Source organism: Strongylocentrotus purpuratus, unplaced genomic scaffold (assembly GCF_000002235.5).
Source record: "Strongylocentrotus purpuratus isolate Spur 01 unplaced genomic scaffold, Spur_5.0 spur5_scaffold_4, whole genome shotgun sequence".
In the NCBI taxonomy this organism is placed as follows: domain Eukaryota; kingdom Metazoa; phylum Echinodermata; class Echinoidea; order Camarodonta; family Strongylocentrotidae; genus Strongylocentrotus; species Strongylocentrotus purpuratus.
Genome location: NW_022145610.1, coordinates 9,429,662 through 9,446,158, shown reverse-complemented (window position 1 = coordinate 9,446,158; position 16,497 = coordinate 9,429,662). Strand labels below are relative to the sequence as shown.

The following is a 16,497-nucleotide window of genomic DNA, read 5'->3' as shown; positions in this document are numbered from 1 at the left end:
TTTTTGACAAAATTGCTTAACTGCAGTTAAAGGGATAGTTGAGTTTTGTTGCGGATGGCGCTACACAAAATATTTTTTGTGAGATAATGAAAAACTGAGTGTCAAATTTGAAAGAAAATACAATTCAAATAACAAAATCATCTTTCTTTGATAAAAATCGGTTTACAGACGGCTGAAATATCCAGAAAAATAACGATTTTTAATATTTATGGTGCCCCACAAATATTGGTTAATTAAACCAGCCGTTGAAAAAACGAGATAGCGCCGTTTTATTCCAGCCAATTCCGATGAAAGCTTTTTCGCGTTGGGTATAATACGCACAACCGGCCGGTACGTGTCTTTTTATAATTAATTAATTAATTAACTGACGGTCACCGTATTTTTTTTCAAGTGGAGCTGAGTTGGTATGATGGTATTGGCTAAATTTCACACATTTTGTGGTCTAAATTATCTTCATGGCAAATTTAGGTCCGGAAAGAGCAATATAAATGAGTACATACGAATAAGAGCAATAGCCATGCACTTTGAAGGCATTTGCGGTCTGAAACAAGAACTCAACTATCCCTTTAAGTAATGTAAATTTATAAAGAAGTTGTATTATATTAATAAATATTACTATCATTATCATTTATTTGGCAATCACTCAATCACAAGTACAATTATGATAGTGGAAAGCACAATTGAAATACAATCCATAATTACATGTAATAGGAATGAAAAACACATTTCTACCTCATTTCCCCGGAATGCCGGGGTTGAAGAAAAAAAAAATTCCATTAACCGTCATTGCTACTATCACTATTACTGTCATAATTGGTATTATTATCATCGTTATTATTATCATTATAGTTATTAGTATCACCATCATTGTTATTATAAAGAGGAGGTCCAAACTAGCACCCGGTTGGCTTTAAGAAAAGCAGAAGGATAAGTAAAATGTATACATAAAGATTACGCAAAGTCTGGATATGAAAATAAATTAAATTAAATATGAGATTCGTGATAAATCGAACAGAACATTGTTTATCCATCACTGCATGTAAAGCACATTAAGATATTTCTCTCCGATTCCTATGTTACCATGGTTAATAATAAAATCAAATTCACAGCAGGCTTCCTTTGTCCGTATTCGTGTTGTGAAATTTCGTTAGTAATATAATTTCGAGGAAGATGAAAAGGATTATTCAGTGACAGTTTTTTGTTCATGCTCTAAGCCTGCAAATATTTGAGCTGCCGATGTTTCTTGCATTTCATTTTTGTATACTGATAAACATGGAATGGTTGAATATTCGAATAGACTTCTTGAAGTCACCATCAATGCAAGGTCATTGCTGTACTGTCTTAAAGAAGTTCGACGATAACGCCTGAAAGTAGCCATGTGCCAAATCAAGTTGTGAAAAGTAACGTGCTCCACTTAGTCTGGCCTCCTTCAAACTTTTGCTAAAATCAAAATATCCATCGTTCAATTTCAATTACTCACTACTCTTTTTTCACGCCTATTTATTTGTACCGTGATACAATGAATTATGAATTCAAATATTCGCTTTTCAGTTACAACATCTAGTCATTGTGTCGTAACACATAACTGCACAGGTTAATTACATTATAGGATTACACATGAATGCATATAAACAAGTTCCAAACAACTAATGAGGAAGATTTCAAGCAAATTACTATCTGCTTTCTAAATCAAATTTTATATAAACACAACTTAGAATGCCGGATTAACCTATCAATTAATCTATAACTTTCCTATTATATATCATTGCATCGTTATACAAAGTCACATAATCAAATCTGTGAAACACGAAACAGTGCTAAATCTTAATATGGGCGCCGCCATCTTGAAAAGGATTTGTTTACAAGAATGACGCCCGCTACGCCTATTGTTGGTATAACTATGCATAATGGTGTTACCAGCGGCAAATCGTAGGTTATTCAACAATATTTACTTTACTCTTCCATTCTTTTGAGAAAATTTACAAAGAACTGCTTAGGTGCTTAAATATTAGGGAAAGCAAGGTTAGGAATTATCCCAACAATGTCGCGCTTTGAATAAGGTGCACACAGGAATGTGAATATTAATTGTCTGAAATTGTGTCTCTACCAGGTCTCTATAACACTACGGTACATGAACAAAATGCACCAATTCACTACTTCCAATACACGAAATACACAGTATTTCCCTTTATTTGCTTATCCAAATTAATTTGAATTCTACGTACCAGACATCAAGATGTTTAAAGGTAAAGACCAGTATTGGAAACGCCCCAATTTCAAAAAATGAAATGGAAGCTCTCATTACCAATCATGTGAAAGAATATGTTTTGACTAATACATGATGATAACAAATTTGCCGGGGAATCGCCTACTAATTGATATATTTGGTAAATTAGTATATCTATTTGACTGTGAGAGATAAAGGGTAGTCCCATATACATATTTCTGTGTATAGTGCTTGTAACTTTACGAAGAAAGGGCAAAATTTCTTATCATTTTGATGATTCCAGAACCTTGCAGTACACACCAATACTTATATGCTAGATGATCAACCTTTTCTGATCGATTCCACAATGCAATCGTATGACCATAACTGGTCTTTACCTTCAAAGGACCAGGCTAGTTCTGTGAGTTGCCGAAGGAAGCTCTTTAAACACGTCAGGCGTTAGGGATAGTGAGCATTTTTTCCCCAAGAAAATTGAATATTCGCTCAATGGGAGGGGGGTAAAGATCTTATATTTAATCAACACCCACCCCCCCCCCCCCTGAGTAAAAAAGGAAGCGTTTAAAAAAAAATCCACAAATAGAAACATTGGGTGGGCTTTAATCCCACCCCCCCCCCCCCAAAAAAAAAAAAAAAACACCTGCATACGCGCCTGATTACTACTACTAGCTCCCCGACTACTAATACTAATACCAAAACAACTACTACTTCCAATACTAGCTACCCCCTACAATTACAACTACTTCTACCTCTGCTAATACTATTTCTACTACAACCACTACTACAATCACTACTTCTACTCATACTACTATTACTTCCACTACTAGATCCCACACTAAAATTACTACTACTACCCCTACAAATACTACGACTACTACTATCATCCACACCACTAAAATAATTACTAATAATATTAATACTAAAATAACTACTACTACTTCTACTACTACCACTACTACTACTACTTCTACGTCTACTACCACCACCACTACCACTATAATGACTACTCCTAAATCTACTACTCCTACTACTACTACTACTACCACCACTTCAACTAATACTTCTTCTATATTCTGCTGGTCAGATGCAGATCCATTCGACGGGATATGGGAGGGGACAAGGGGTATGTGCCCACAACCTCCACCCCAACCATCTTCACTCTCCTGTATCTTCACTTCACAGGCAATTTCATAAGTCGCAATCTTATTTACTTCCCAGGGAATTAAAATTGTATACAGTGCGTTTAAAAAGGTATATCCAACTTTTGTAGCTTATCAAATATTTATAATAAATGTGAACATCCGGAATTATGAACCTTCAGAAAATTAACCTTCGGAAAAAAGCTAGTGCCTGCCGTTTATGGTATAGTAGAATTCTTTTATTAAAAGGCTTGATCTGTCGGAAAAACAGATAATACAAATGCAGAGAATAGGATCTCTCAGATTACGGGAAGAAGCAACGAGAGACAAATTTCTTCTTAAAATATATTTGATACTCAATTGCATAAAAGGCTCCAACGTATCAATAAGGCTATTTCAATTTGAAAGAGATGATTGGTGCTACAAAATCGAAGGATAGCAAAGAATACAGAAATACTACGGCTTTCCGTTTTGCACTCATCTGCTTTTGTGATTTACACCGATAAGAGCAAGACAACAAGATTTAGTATGTCTATATTCGTTTCTCTACTTTATGAACGTTTCAATGAAATATAATGTATGGCGTTTCACCTCTGGCATTTTAACATTCATCAATTGAAGAAAAGAATATTGAAGACATATTTGAAGGATCAAGTTAACCATTAACAAGAAAACGCTCCGACTTTTCAAAAAAGGAAGATTTCCAATCAATGTCTTTGCCCTGGTTTTGTCAACTTCGCCTTGATGTCGCCTGGGAAATCAGAAAAGACAATTAACCCATTGACTACTAAATTCATTCATTGCCAAGGGCTTACTACAGGAGCCACCCTGTTCCAGCAGACAATCGGTTAAAGAAAATATGGACAAGGTAGGATTAACACAAAAGAGTGGTTATCGTGAATGTATACAGTATTAAAGGGTAGTTTTCTGAGATCTGGAGAAAAAGACAGATGAAAAAAAAATCCCTTTCTGAATCCAATGACAGTTTTAACTATTTAGTATCAGAAAGGATATATCATCGCTCAATGACATTCGAACCAGAAACTAGACCAAGTTAACTTCATCTTTTTTGCATCACTGTGAGTGGCTGACGTAGAAATTGCCGTTTTCTCATTGGTGGTTTGGTTGGGAGGGGCATGTCTTTTATTTCTTCTTCAAATCAGCATTCAGTGATTTATCGCAGCCCTGTGGATGTGTCGAATTTGAAATACCCCGATAAAAGCAGTTATCTCCAGCAAATTTGGCAAAAGATCACTCTGTGCCACTCTAACTTTACCGCCAGAACCACCGTATTAAAGCTGAATTACTCGGCATGGCTGAAATCCACCACTACATTGCTGAACTCGTCCTGCAGAGTTTAGCTTTCATCTTGAACGTTCTTACAGTTGGCGTCATCATTGGACGCAAGAAGCTCAGGAAGCAACAGAATATCTTCACCTGCAACATCGCCTTGGCTGACGGCCTGTCAGCTTTGCTTGTCATTGTTTCCATTGGGCAGATATACAGGGATGTCAAGGTTAAAGGTGTAAGTAATAATCTGTAAAACAACAATGAAAGGCGAAAGATCGTTTAGCAACGACCATGCTTCTATTGACTACATTCTGATAAAAGTCAAACGATATCTTTCGTCTTTTTTTTTGCTGTCGATAACGCAAAATGTGTTTCTCTTATTGATAAACAACAGGAAATATGTTAACAAAATAAACAAGAATATTTTTTTTATTAAAAGCAATCCATTTGTCTTTACTCATAAAAAGTTACTTTTAAAAGTCGCACAATATCAATAATGTTGTATTTGTATTTAAATTTATAAACATTTATTTCCTTCTCAACGGTACAATATGAAACACAATGTATATATAAGTCATATATGTAACAATGATTTCAACATAGAGTAAACAGTAAATAATTTAGATAACAGAATGAGGCGAAAACCCGAAAAGCATAGCTTGAGTTTGGAACGCCCATATCTTAACACAGTAACTGAGAGAACATTATAGATATTATGAATATGACATATTGTACAACAGAACGTTGATAGGAAAGAAAAAAAAAATAGTAAATAGTAAAAGAACTGAGAGGTGAATTAAGTATAATTATGCACGTTCACTTATAAAGAGAAAGTTATTTCAATTGCATATTCAGAGCCCTCCTGGGCTGTCTTGGGCTGTCCATTTGTCTACGATTACATCATGAACATGACAAAGTACAACGATTCTAAAGTAGACAGCGCGTACATATCATTAAAATCAAGCAAAATCAACAAACAAACAGCAGCTTCATCCGACAACATTGTCCAAGGGAATACACAGATGGTATCTAGTAACAGCTGAGGTGTATAAGTAATTTTGATACTACATCTTTAACAAAAAGGACTTTTAAATTTTGTTCCAACGTTATTAGTTGCATGGGCTAACCGACAATATACCATCGTACCAACAAACCTCTTTTCTTTGCTCACAGATGTTACATTAAAAAGTCGCACAATATCAATACTTTTGATACTACATAATTGACAAAAAAAGTCTATTTCCTTCTTGGCCCAACGTTTCTGGTTGCATGGGCTTACCGGCAAATATACCATCGTACCAACAAATCATATGCAAGCCTGGGCAGTAGCCTTTTCGAAACCATGGTCATGATGGAAAGGACGACTCTTTTGAGATAGGGATGTAGGGCAGAAAATGTCCCCCACCCCTTTCAAACTGTTATCTTCATCTTCCAAGGGGTTCGAATTCATGCAGCAGTTTGTCCTTTTGCTAGACACTAATCTCCATTTGCCATGCTCGGTGTAGTAATTTGGCCCGTCGCAGCGGTATTCAAGAACGGCATTATTATAAATAAAATCACTTTTTTCAGGAGTATTGTATTTATAGGATTTCGGATTCCATTCTAGGGTAAAGGTGTATTTTTTAATAATGCTCGAGTATTCCTAAGGCGCAATCAATCTTCTTTTTCTTTTGTTTTTCTTCTTTAAAAAAATAAAAACCTAAAAGTAATTTTACGAACAGCATATCAATAATTTCTCTTTCTTTTGTGCTGTCTCTCATTTTGCTCTTTTTCTTTCTGTAATTTTACAAGATAGTATGTCAAGTTAAACCCGAAATCACTTTCCACCGTTGAGTTTGACTGTGTGTCTTTCAGTCGTAATTTGGGGCAAATCGATAACACAGTAGGAAAAGAAGCAAACATCTCGAAGTTCGGTCAAGGTCTATTGATTAATCTCGGGGTTTTTTAATGCTTAATTTCCCTCCTTAATACGATGTATGTTAAGAAAATCAAAACAAAACACTCAAATAGTTCTTACCACGAAAGAGAATAAATAACACATCCCCCTGTGTAATAGCTGCAGCACAGCCATGCAGGGTAACCGACGACCCGTCAAACCGATATTTTCGGTCTCGCGTATTGCCGTTGCCAATGATGGAGCCGCTGCAGGCCCTAAATAATGTTTAGATGACCAATATTTTGGCGATGATTTTGGTTATGTAGAATTTTAAGAAAATAAAACCATATTGCTTCCCTCGCTCACAGACTTTATAATTGGGGAACGCAGGGGAAATTTAAGCGCAGTCTTAAAGGGATAGTTGAGTTCTTGTCTAAGACCGCAAAAGCCTTCAAAGTGGATGGTATTTGCTCTTATTCTTTATTATTTATGATATTTCTAATGCCTTCTTAGAACTAAAGTTGGTATAAAGGTACGTTAGACCCCAAAATGGTTGAATTTAGATTAAAGCGACTCAGTAACATTGTTGAAGGTTGATGAAAAAACTGCGTAATTTTTGTATGAAATGTTACTTATTATTTTCCTTCTACTGTATCTACCCTCTAACATGCTAAAAATCCTGAAAAATGATCAAACAGATAATGATTTTTTTTTTTGAAGGAGTCACTGCACGACACCCTCTACCAGTAAATTCTCCAAATCATTTTTGAGTTTTCCCAACCGTTTTTCCATGAAAAATCGACATAAGAAAGGCTTTTAAAATTGTTCAACATTTAAATGTCTGGAATGGTATGAAGAGCAAATTCATTAATTTGTGACGATTTACATTCACCTAAAATGTAAGTAAATTGGAATAATATAGTTTCCCAATTTTTTCATCATTAATGATGGTCCGTTTTCACTCAAACTTTCAGATTATCTTTAATTGTACATCAAGCATTGAAGTCACTACCTTAGCACTATTTTCTCTCATCTGAAGATTGATACCAAGTCCCTTTAAATACGATCATACCAATTCAGCTCTACTTTAAAAAAATACGGTGACCGATACAATAACAAGACATGGGTCGGCTGGTTTTGCGTATTATAACCCACACGAAAAAGCCCCCCAAAAAGCCAATATTGGCATTGGCTGGAATAGAACATATAAGGCGCTATATCGTTTTTCAACGGCTTGTTCAAAATGAGTGAATATTTGTTGGGCACCACAAATATTAGAAATTATCATATTTATGGAAATTTCAGCCATCTCTGAATCTATTTTTAATCAAACAAAGTCATTAAAAAAATGGTATCTTCTTTCAAATTTGACTCTCAGTTTGTCATTATCTCACAAAAATTATTTTGTGTAACGCCCTCTGCAACAAAACTCAACAGGCCGTTTAAACATTTCTGTATAAGGCGACAAACCGTATCCCCCCCCCCCAAAAAAAAAAAAAACAAACAAACAAAAAAATCAGCAACAAAAGTTAATTATTTCCAGAAGGAAAACAAATCCCCGTTAGTTTATCAAATCACTAATACCAAAAGAACACGATCCGTCGTTTAGATCATACCAAAAATAAAGATTTTAAAAAAAATTAATTAATAATGTTTGGCCGTTTTTGTTTTTATTCGAACACATATTCATCGGCATTTAGAAATTATTCGTTCATTAAAATCAAGTAAAGCTACCGGCTATGATCAATTAAGTGTATCTTAATCAAACAGAAATATTTTACTTTATTGCTTTTACTACTTTTACATGCCTTTGATTTATCTCTCTCCCCGAAAGTATTCCCTAAATCATCTAAAAATTACAAAAATAATTCCGAGATATGAAAGGATGATCCATCTCATATTGAAAACTACAAACCAATTTCGTTTTTACCTAGCATTTCACAAATATTAGTATAAACAGAAAAAGTTTTAAAAGTATTAAATTCGCTTTGAAATATGAATACCTCATTGATTTCTAATCAATATGGATTTAGAGATAATCGCTCTCTCCACACAAAAAACACAATAGTCTCTACTTAGTTCTTTGGGTGTATTGAAGGTATTCGATACCGTGTAATATAGTCTATTAATTCTTAAATTAAAGGCATATGGATTATAGAGTCAGAGGGACTGTCCCCCTACTTGCGTAATTGACGTTAATATGTTATTTCTAAATCTAAAACATCAAATATTTCCACAGTTAAATGTAAGTACCACCGGGCTTCATTTTAGGTCCCACACTGTTTTTAATATATGTGAATGATATTGTTAATGCATTACCACTCTCGTTAACATACATTTTGTTCGCAGATCATACTTCCGTATTTTTGTCACGTGGCAACTTAAACATTCTTATTACAAAATCTCAATTAAAGCCCCACCACACTACTTGTAGCTACTTGCTCCCTCTATATAGCAAACAATTCCTTAGCGGTGCCCGTTGGTCCCCCATGATCCTCTCCTTCTTGTGTTAATTGAAAGCTGAGTTGATGAGATAACCACCTGTCAGTGACCACGCTAATCTCTCTAATCTCTCCTGGCCAAACTAGTACAGAGGGGCTTTAAGAATGTAATAAATGTTTATCTTGGTTCAAATCCAATAAGCTCTCCCGAGATATTAACGATACTAATTACATTTTTTTATAGCACTCTAAACATGTCATTCATAATATATTTTTTTAGTTGACATTCCCATAATCGAAAATTCGGAATAATCGTTTCAAATTTAACATGAAATAGTACATTAATGATAAGTGCATGTTAAATTCGAGAGGTATTTGCATTCTACATAATATAAAATATTAATTTTTCAAAAGTGAAATTCATTCATGAATTTCGTCATACATATCTCATCGTAACAAAGTATGGGTAAAAGACACGATGAATATTTTGTTAATATCTTGCCTCCAAAAGAAAATACTTCTTATTTGTACACATTCACCTTATATAGCCAATACTGATCCAAAATTGCATTAATGTATACATTTTCGATAAATACTATACCATTATCATTTCAAAATATTCTTGTGTGCAGTGGTAATATCCATTCTAACCTGATCTTCATTAAACTCAACCCGAAATATCATAGCCTATCTAAACAGGTCATCCTTGTATGTTGCGAATACAGTTTCCCAAATTTGATAATGGCCTCAATGATATTCGCGTTATCGCGGTAACGAGATATTTTCTGGGAAATTTGAAACATTTTAATGACCATGTGACCTTTGATGTTTGACAGCTAGAATATAAATTTTATCCATACATCCTTAAATCCTCATACATACTTCTTACATGTTTGGTTAACATCTGTTCGATGGTTATCAGGTTATCGCGGTAAAAAGAAAGAACAGAACAGACAGACAGTCGGCCGAACGGACGAACTACCCAAAAGCATCACATATAGCTCCGTTTAGTCTCATTTCACAACGCTCCCTATCGGCAGAGTCCAGCAGCCTAACATGTACGTTAGCCTATGGACTTTTACCAAAAAAATCGTTAATAATTAATTTTTTGTTTAAACGAAAAGTACATCCACCCCGACGTACGTTATCACTAGCTCTTTCATTGGAACCCTCATGTCCCATTGACTTTTGAAAGTTCACCCACCGTAATTTGATCAAAATAGGTCGCAAGCTCGCCATTGCCTATATAACACAAGTGCAACAAGTCGAACTTTGGACTCGATTTCCCACGCGATTGTAAGGTTATAGTTCAAGCACACGAAGGATAACAAGCATGAATAATCATAGATCAGTTCTGATTTGTTCATTATTTCCATTTCAGCCAACCCCCCACCGTAATTTTTCTTTTTAGTATAGGCAAGCATTTTGCCGAGGTAAGCGAATACATGAATATTCATGAACGCCATGGACTATTCGATTATTTACAGAGGGGTGCAATTGTGCACCACATCAAACTCCCCTACTTTCAGTCAAGTATTTCATTTTATTATGTAGTTTGGTAGGTTTTTTATGTTTAATTATCAGATATCAATGATAGTTTAAAGATATGGAATAGGTTCTTGTATTTTATATTTAGCAAAGCAATGTCACATACAAAATCACTATCAAGTGTCATCTGATCCGCCGATTGCCGTCTGCTATACGTTCAAGGCACATCTATCTGTGGACTGTGATGTACCCAGTTTACTCGTCATTGTAGATTTATGATTAGCCACCTGTCATATATTAGTCTTTATTTGTTGACACACATACAATTACCACACACATGAACACTCTCACTTCCCCTCCCCGACACACCATTTCCGCACACCCGGTTCACACATCATACCCATGGCATATACACCCTGCAACATAGTCGAACATTCTAGTTTGGTAGTGACGGGGAACTAGCTACGTTCGTGCTGGCAGTTAATGGTCCAGCGAGCGAAAATGAGACAACCGGAGCAATATGTGTGCCTGCACCACCCTTGATGCCGGACGCATGAAAATGAATGGAGAATGCACTACTGCAAACATTGCATTGAAGTAGTGGACGCGCCAGTAATTCAAAGAATTGTTTGCACTATTCAGTTTGCATCAGTTTTTGTTTAATGATGTCACTTTCACAAGGCCCTATCCTCCATAAGATTGTGCGCGTGAGTGTGGGTATGTTTTCTGTATTCTTTATAAAACTACTATTCAGTTACATCTGTTATTTGTATAATCATGCGAATTTTTAATCATGATTACTCTTCACCCTTTCACCTGTTTATAGGTATGGTGGATCGTACTTACTTTCCGATCGATGTACTTCATAGGAATATTCAGCACTTTAGCTGTGGCACTTCATCGCTTCATCATCATCCGTTTCGACCCATTCAACAAGCGTAACCTCGTCACAGCACCGCGCTGTATCATCCTGTGTGTCATCATATGGGCTGTACCCTTCGCTACGTTCTTCAGCTTTGACAGAACTACTAGTTTCGTATTTATTCGACTAGGCTTACCGGCTTTGATAATTGCGTCCAACGGTATCTCCACTGTTTGCTATGCACTCGTGTATTGGGCAATTGCAAGCGCAGCGCGTAAAGCCGGCTTAGCCGACCGCATGTTGATACAGCGCATAAAGCAAAATAAGAAAGTGCTTACTACATTTGCGCTCGTTGTGGGAACAAATATCGTATGCTGGACGCCTTACTGCTTGTGCAATTTCATAGCTACCTTAAGACCCGACTTGACTTTCGCTAACTATGATTACACTCTTTGGTTTGAAGTTGTTTATAAACTTTCACGGGGAATACAATCACTTAATGGCGTTCTCAATCCGATAATTTACTGGACTCGGTTAACCGATTTCCGTCAGCTGCTGAAGGAGATATGTCCATGTAGTAGGAATAAAGATGACGAAATTACATTGAGTAACACAAAAAATGTTATCAATACTGAGATTTCTTTGCGAACAGAGGAGAGTTCTGTAGCAACCCCGAAAGATCATGATAGCCATGTTAAAGTCGTATCGACGAAACAAAATAGCTATATCGTTGAAACCTAAATAGGCCTATCTTTTAGAATCGAAATATCGAGGAAACGGATGTAATGTTTCCCTTTGTCTTTGACAGCATGTAGGATTTGTTGTTATTCTTTTTCTTCTCCTCCTCCTCCTTCTTCTTCTTCTCCTTCTTCTTCTCCTCCGTTTTTCTCCTTCTTTCTTCTTCTCCTCCTCCTTTTCTCCTCCTTCTTATTCTCATTCTTCTTCTTCCTTTTCTCCTCTTAACTCTCAGACACTGATAAATATGTTTTAACGCCAATCCGCACTAGTTTGGCCAGGAGGAATTATACCTCCCTGCATGGTCACTGACAGGTGGTTATCTCATTAAATCAGCTCTCAATAAATATAAGAAAAAGGGGACCATGGGGGACCAACGGATACCACTTAGGCATGGTTTGCTTTATAGAGGGTGCAAGTAGCTACAAGTAATGCAGTCCCGCATTAATACCCTTTCCACTCATGAAGGTCAATTGATTAATCATAAATCTTTGTGAGCATAGGATCTTATAATGTGTTGAATTCACAATTAAGTTTTAAGTGAAAATTGTAATTTCGAGATGATACGTCATCGCTTCAAGTATTAGCTCAAACTTATAAATTTGAAGTGAGGAACACAACGAAATAAATTCGATCCCAATATTCATGATAACGGGGCTTTTTACGCACAGATAAAATCTAACATGTCAATCGAGGTCTTAGTCCCCACAAACAGTACAGATTTGAATTAACAAAGCAAAACAAGCAAACAAGGTCTTATTAGCTCTTTAAATGTATGTTTCTTTCAGTTTATGTTCGAATGTTATCCTAAGTTTTTGGCGGTTTGTCAAAAATTTGGCACAGGTGGGTTTTTACATGATATTTTCAAAGCTATGCTGCTCAGGGAAGCGTGTATGGGTAAACGCTATCAAAATAACTTCGGGGGGGGGGGTTCTGGGCTGTATATTGTTTTTATTTTGTATCATATCTAATGTATGCTTACAATAAACCAATTCTTTGCAAAAGATTATATTTCACATCTTGGTTAGTGGATATTACGGCGCCTATCAAAAATCATGATTGGTAACTTTAGGTCTACATGTGTCTGCTTGTTGACAAATAATGCTAAAATGCGGTTTAATAATGTTTATTTATAATGAAGTTGTATTATGTAAATCAATATTATTTTCATATATTATTTCTAAAATGCGGTTGAGTAATGTATATTTATAATGAAGTTGTATTATGTAAATCAATATTATTATCATTATTAGTATTATGAGCATTTGATGTTTGGCAATCGCTCAACCACAAGTACAATTTTAATAGCATAAAGCATAATGAAATATAATCAATAACTAAATGTAAAAGATATAGAGCGCTTTTTAAATCCTCAATTCACCCGAAAGCCGAGGCAGAAAAATTTGAAATAAATTCCTATGAACGTCATTGTTACTATCACTAGTATAGTCATGATTAGCATAATCGTTTTTATTATCATTATGATTATTAGTATCATCATCATTGCCATTATTATAAAGAGGTCCAAACTGGCACCTGGTTTGATGGCCTGGTACCTGAAAGCAGAAGGATGAGTAAAACATATCTGTAAAGGTTACGCAAAATCTGGATATTGAAATGAAATGTATAAAATTCATGATGAATCTAACAAAACACTTGTTATCCTTGACCGGATGTTAATCAAATTGGGAAGTTTCTCTCTGTTTCCTCTGCTATCATGGTCAATAATAAAATCAACTTGAATTCACAGCAGGCATTATTTGTCTGTATGCGTGTTGTGAAATTTCGTGAGTAATATAATTACGAGGAAGATGAAAAGGATTATTCAGTCATTTCGGTGACATATTTTGTTGATGCTCTAAGCCTGTAAATATTTGAGCTGCTGTTGTTTCTTGCATTTCATTTTGTTTATATTGATAAACATGGAATAATTGAATATTCGTATAGATTTCTTGAAGTCACCATTAATTCAAAGCGTTACTATACTATCTGAAAGCAGTTCCATGCTGCATTTAGATAGCTTTTCCCGAAAGCTTAGCAAAATATAAAAATAGGCAATGAAAATATTCTCAGAACTTTCACTTTACTTACAAGAAAAGCTCTTAAGATTTTTCAACTCTTGACATTAGTAGGTTAATAAGTAGTAAGATATTCAACAGGCCATCTCCTCATCAGAAAGAAAAATAAGTCTGATTCATGGCACTTTGGTTTAAACAAGTTATACGAACACCATTCCCCTCTGGAAACGCCCCGCCATTTATGGTTTTCATGAATAATCTTTAATAATTGTATTTTGCTTACATGTCTGGAAAAATAAATGGTAAACGCTATAACGGGATCTCTTGAATATAATTCATTATTGTACGGGAAATATTTTGTATATATTTCACGAGTCCTAAGCAATGAGCTGCACTTTGTTTTTTCAGTTTCTTGTGGATCAAGTAGCAAAGGAGAATAAAATACATAAACCCTTAATTTAATTACTGTATTGTCTTCCTTTTCATTCTGCATGTGTCACTGGCCGTTCATCTGGAATACGAGAGTTTGTTTTATAAACAAATATGCTTTTAGTATTTTTTTTCTTCTTCTAAATTAATGTTAATCCTACAAATGATGATGCAATAAATTTGGCGCTTCCTTTCACATCGTGACTTTCTTTCGATAAATGTTTCCAACAATGAAAATCAACTCATTTCATATAAAACGTTGAATGAAGTGACTGCTGTCATAGATTTCGATATTAGATTAAACCTCAGAACATGACGAGAATAATTGCACCAGACAACCTTCCAACCTCAGACGTGCTTTTGAACCATTTCCCAAGCGGTGGATAATCAAGAAGAAGAAAAGGAAGAAGGAGAAGGACGATTAGAATAAGAAGCAAAAGAAAAAAAACAGCAACATACAAACGTACAAGCATACACCCTTACACACATCCCTACATACATGATTATATCCAATTGTTTTTAAATGGCGCAAAATCTAATTAAATATGTCTCAATACGCTTTACAGCAACAACAAAAACAAATAACAAGGAGAACAATAACAAAGAAGACGAAGAACAAGAAGAGGAAGGACAACGACAACAACAACAACAACAAAGAAGGTGAAGAAGAATCTTTATGATTTAAATTCGGCAAATACCATTAGATATCGAATTTAATAACATCAATACTCACCTTTTTTATTATAGCAAAACTTGAAAAAAAAAAACCGATGGTAAAAATATTAAAGCATAGAACTTGCTGTTATTTATTTTGTTATGAGCTTAATATACCTATTTTTCATAGTATTAAAAATGATAAATAATTAATTTTGTCTAATCTGCCCATGGTAGCAACGTAAGTGTGTAATGCTCTTCTTCTGGGCAATGTTACTCGTATTACCCCAGTATTCCCGGGTACACGTGGGCCGAGAGGGGCAAAACACTTCGTCCAAGGATAATTTTTTAATAATAGATTTCGCTTTTATCAACGATGCACTCTCGCAAACAATGCCACCTGTTCATCTATGGGTGAACACATACCACACAAAAATGATACCAAATGATTTGGGATAAAACACTCTTCCATAAGATGTATAATAATTTACTGTTCATAGATAATTTTTAAAATAATAAGCAATTTTCTTCTTTTTGTTTACTCACACGGTAGTATAAGAGTAAAGATCCTTCACCGCAGTGCATCTTCATGATAATTATCGCCATAAAAGTCAGTTTTGGAGTAAACCTTACCATCTTTATTGTATTCTGTTTTGAGCATGAAGCATGTTTTCTACCGAAGATGGCGCCATCAGCGAACTCGCACGCTCAGCCTATGATTTTGTTCGCCTGGCGTAGATATTCAGGGATCACGTCATCTTCGGCTTGCAGCAGAACTGCAGAAGTAGGAGATCGCGGGGTGGATGATTATTAAATATTAATCGGCCAGATACTAAAAGGATGTAAATCGAATAGCTTACTCAAGGTGTTCGGATGTAACAGCTTTGGCCGATGGCGTATAACTCTTAATCACTAGGTACTATTTCCCATTTGCAGGCCAAAAAAATGAAAAATTTAAATTCCAACGGCATTTAAAAGATAATACTAATTTAGAACTTCCCTAAAAAAGGGGGGTTTGAAAATGTCTTTAAGTGGGAAAATAACGGCTATTAGTTGTCAAATCGACTTAAGAGCTATAGAGCCAGTAAGTAATAGTTTGATATTCAGACCATTGTACAGAATGGTCGTACAGTACGTTTTATGCTGCGCAAAGATTCAATCAGTTTAATTTTGGCCATTAAAAGAAGTGGGTTATTGATGTAGACAAATGATCATGTACCCTTTACAGCTCATTTTATGTATGTTATATTACCAAAGAAGAAGAAAAGGCCAGTCAGTCACTCGATAGTGTCTGACAGTGAAGTCTAGCAAGTAAACGGGTTTCCTTGCATAATTTGTATA

General features: G+C 35.3%; 1 protein-coding gene across 1 annotated transcript; it reads left to right on the top strand.

Moving 5' to 3' along the window:
- Positions 1 to 4,675: 4,675 nt before the first annotated feature.
- Positions 4,676 to 11,987, top strand: LOC100892073 (melanocortin receptor 5-like). The gene is made up of 3 exons (XM_003723905.1): positions 4,676 to 4,888; positions 11,285 to 11,494; positions 11,973 to 11,987. Exons 1-3 carry the CDS (start codon positions 4,676 to 4,678, stop codon positions 11,985 to 11,987), a joined length of 438 nt encoding a protein of 145 aa, XP_003723953.1.
- Positions 11,988 to 16,497: the final 4,510 nt, after the last annotated feature.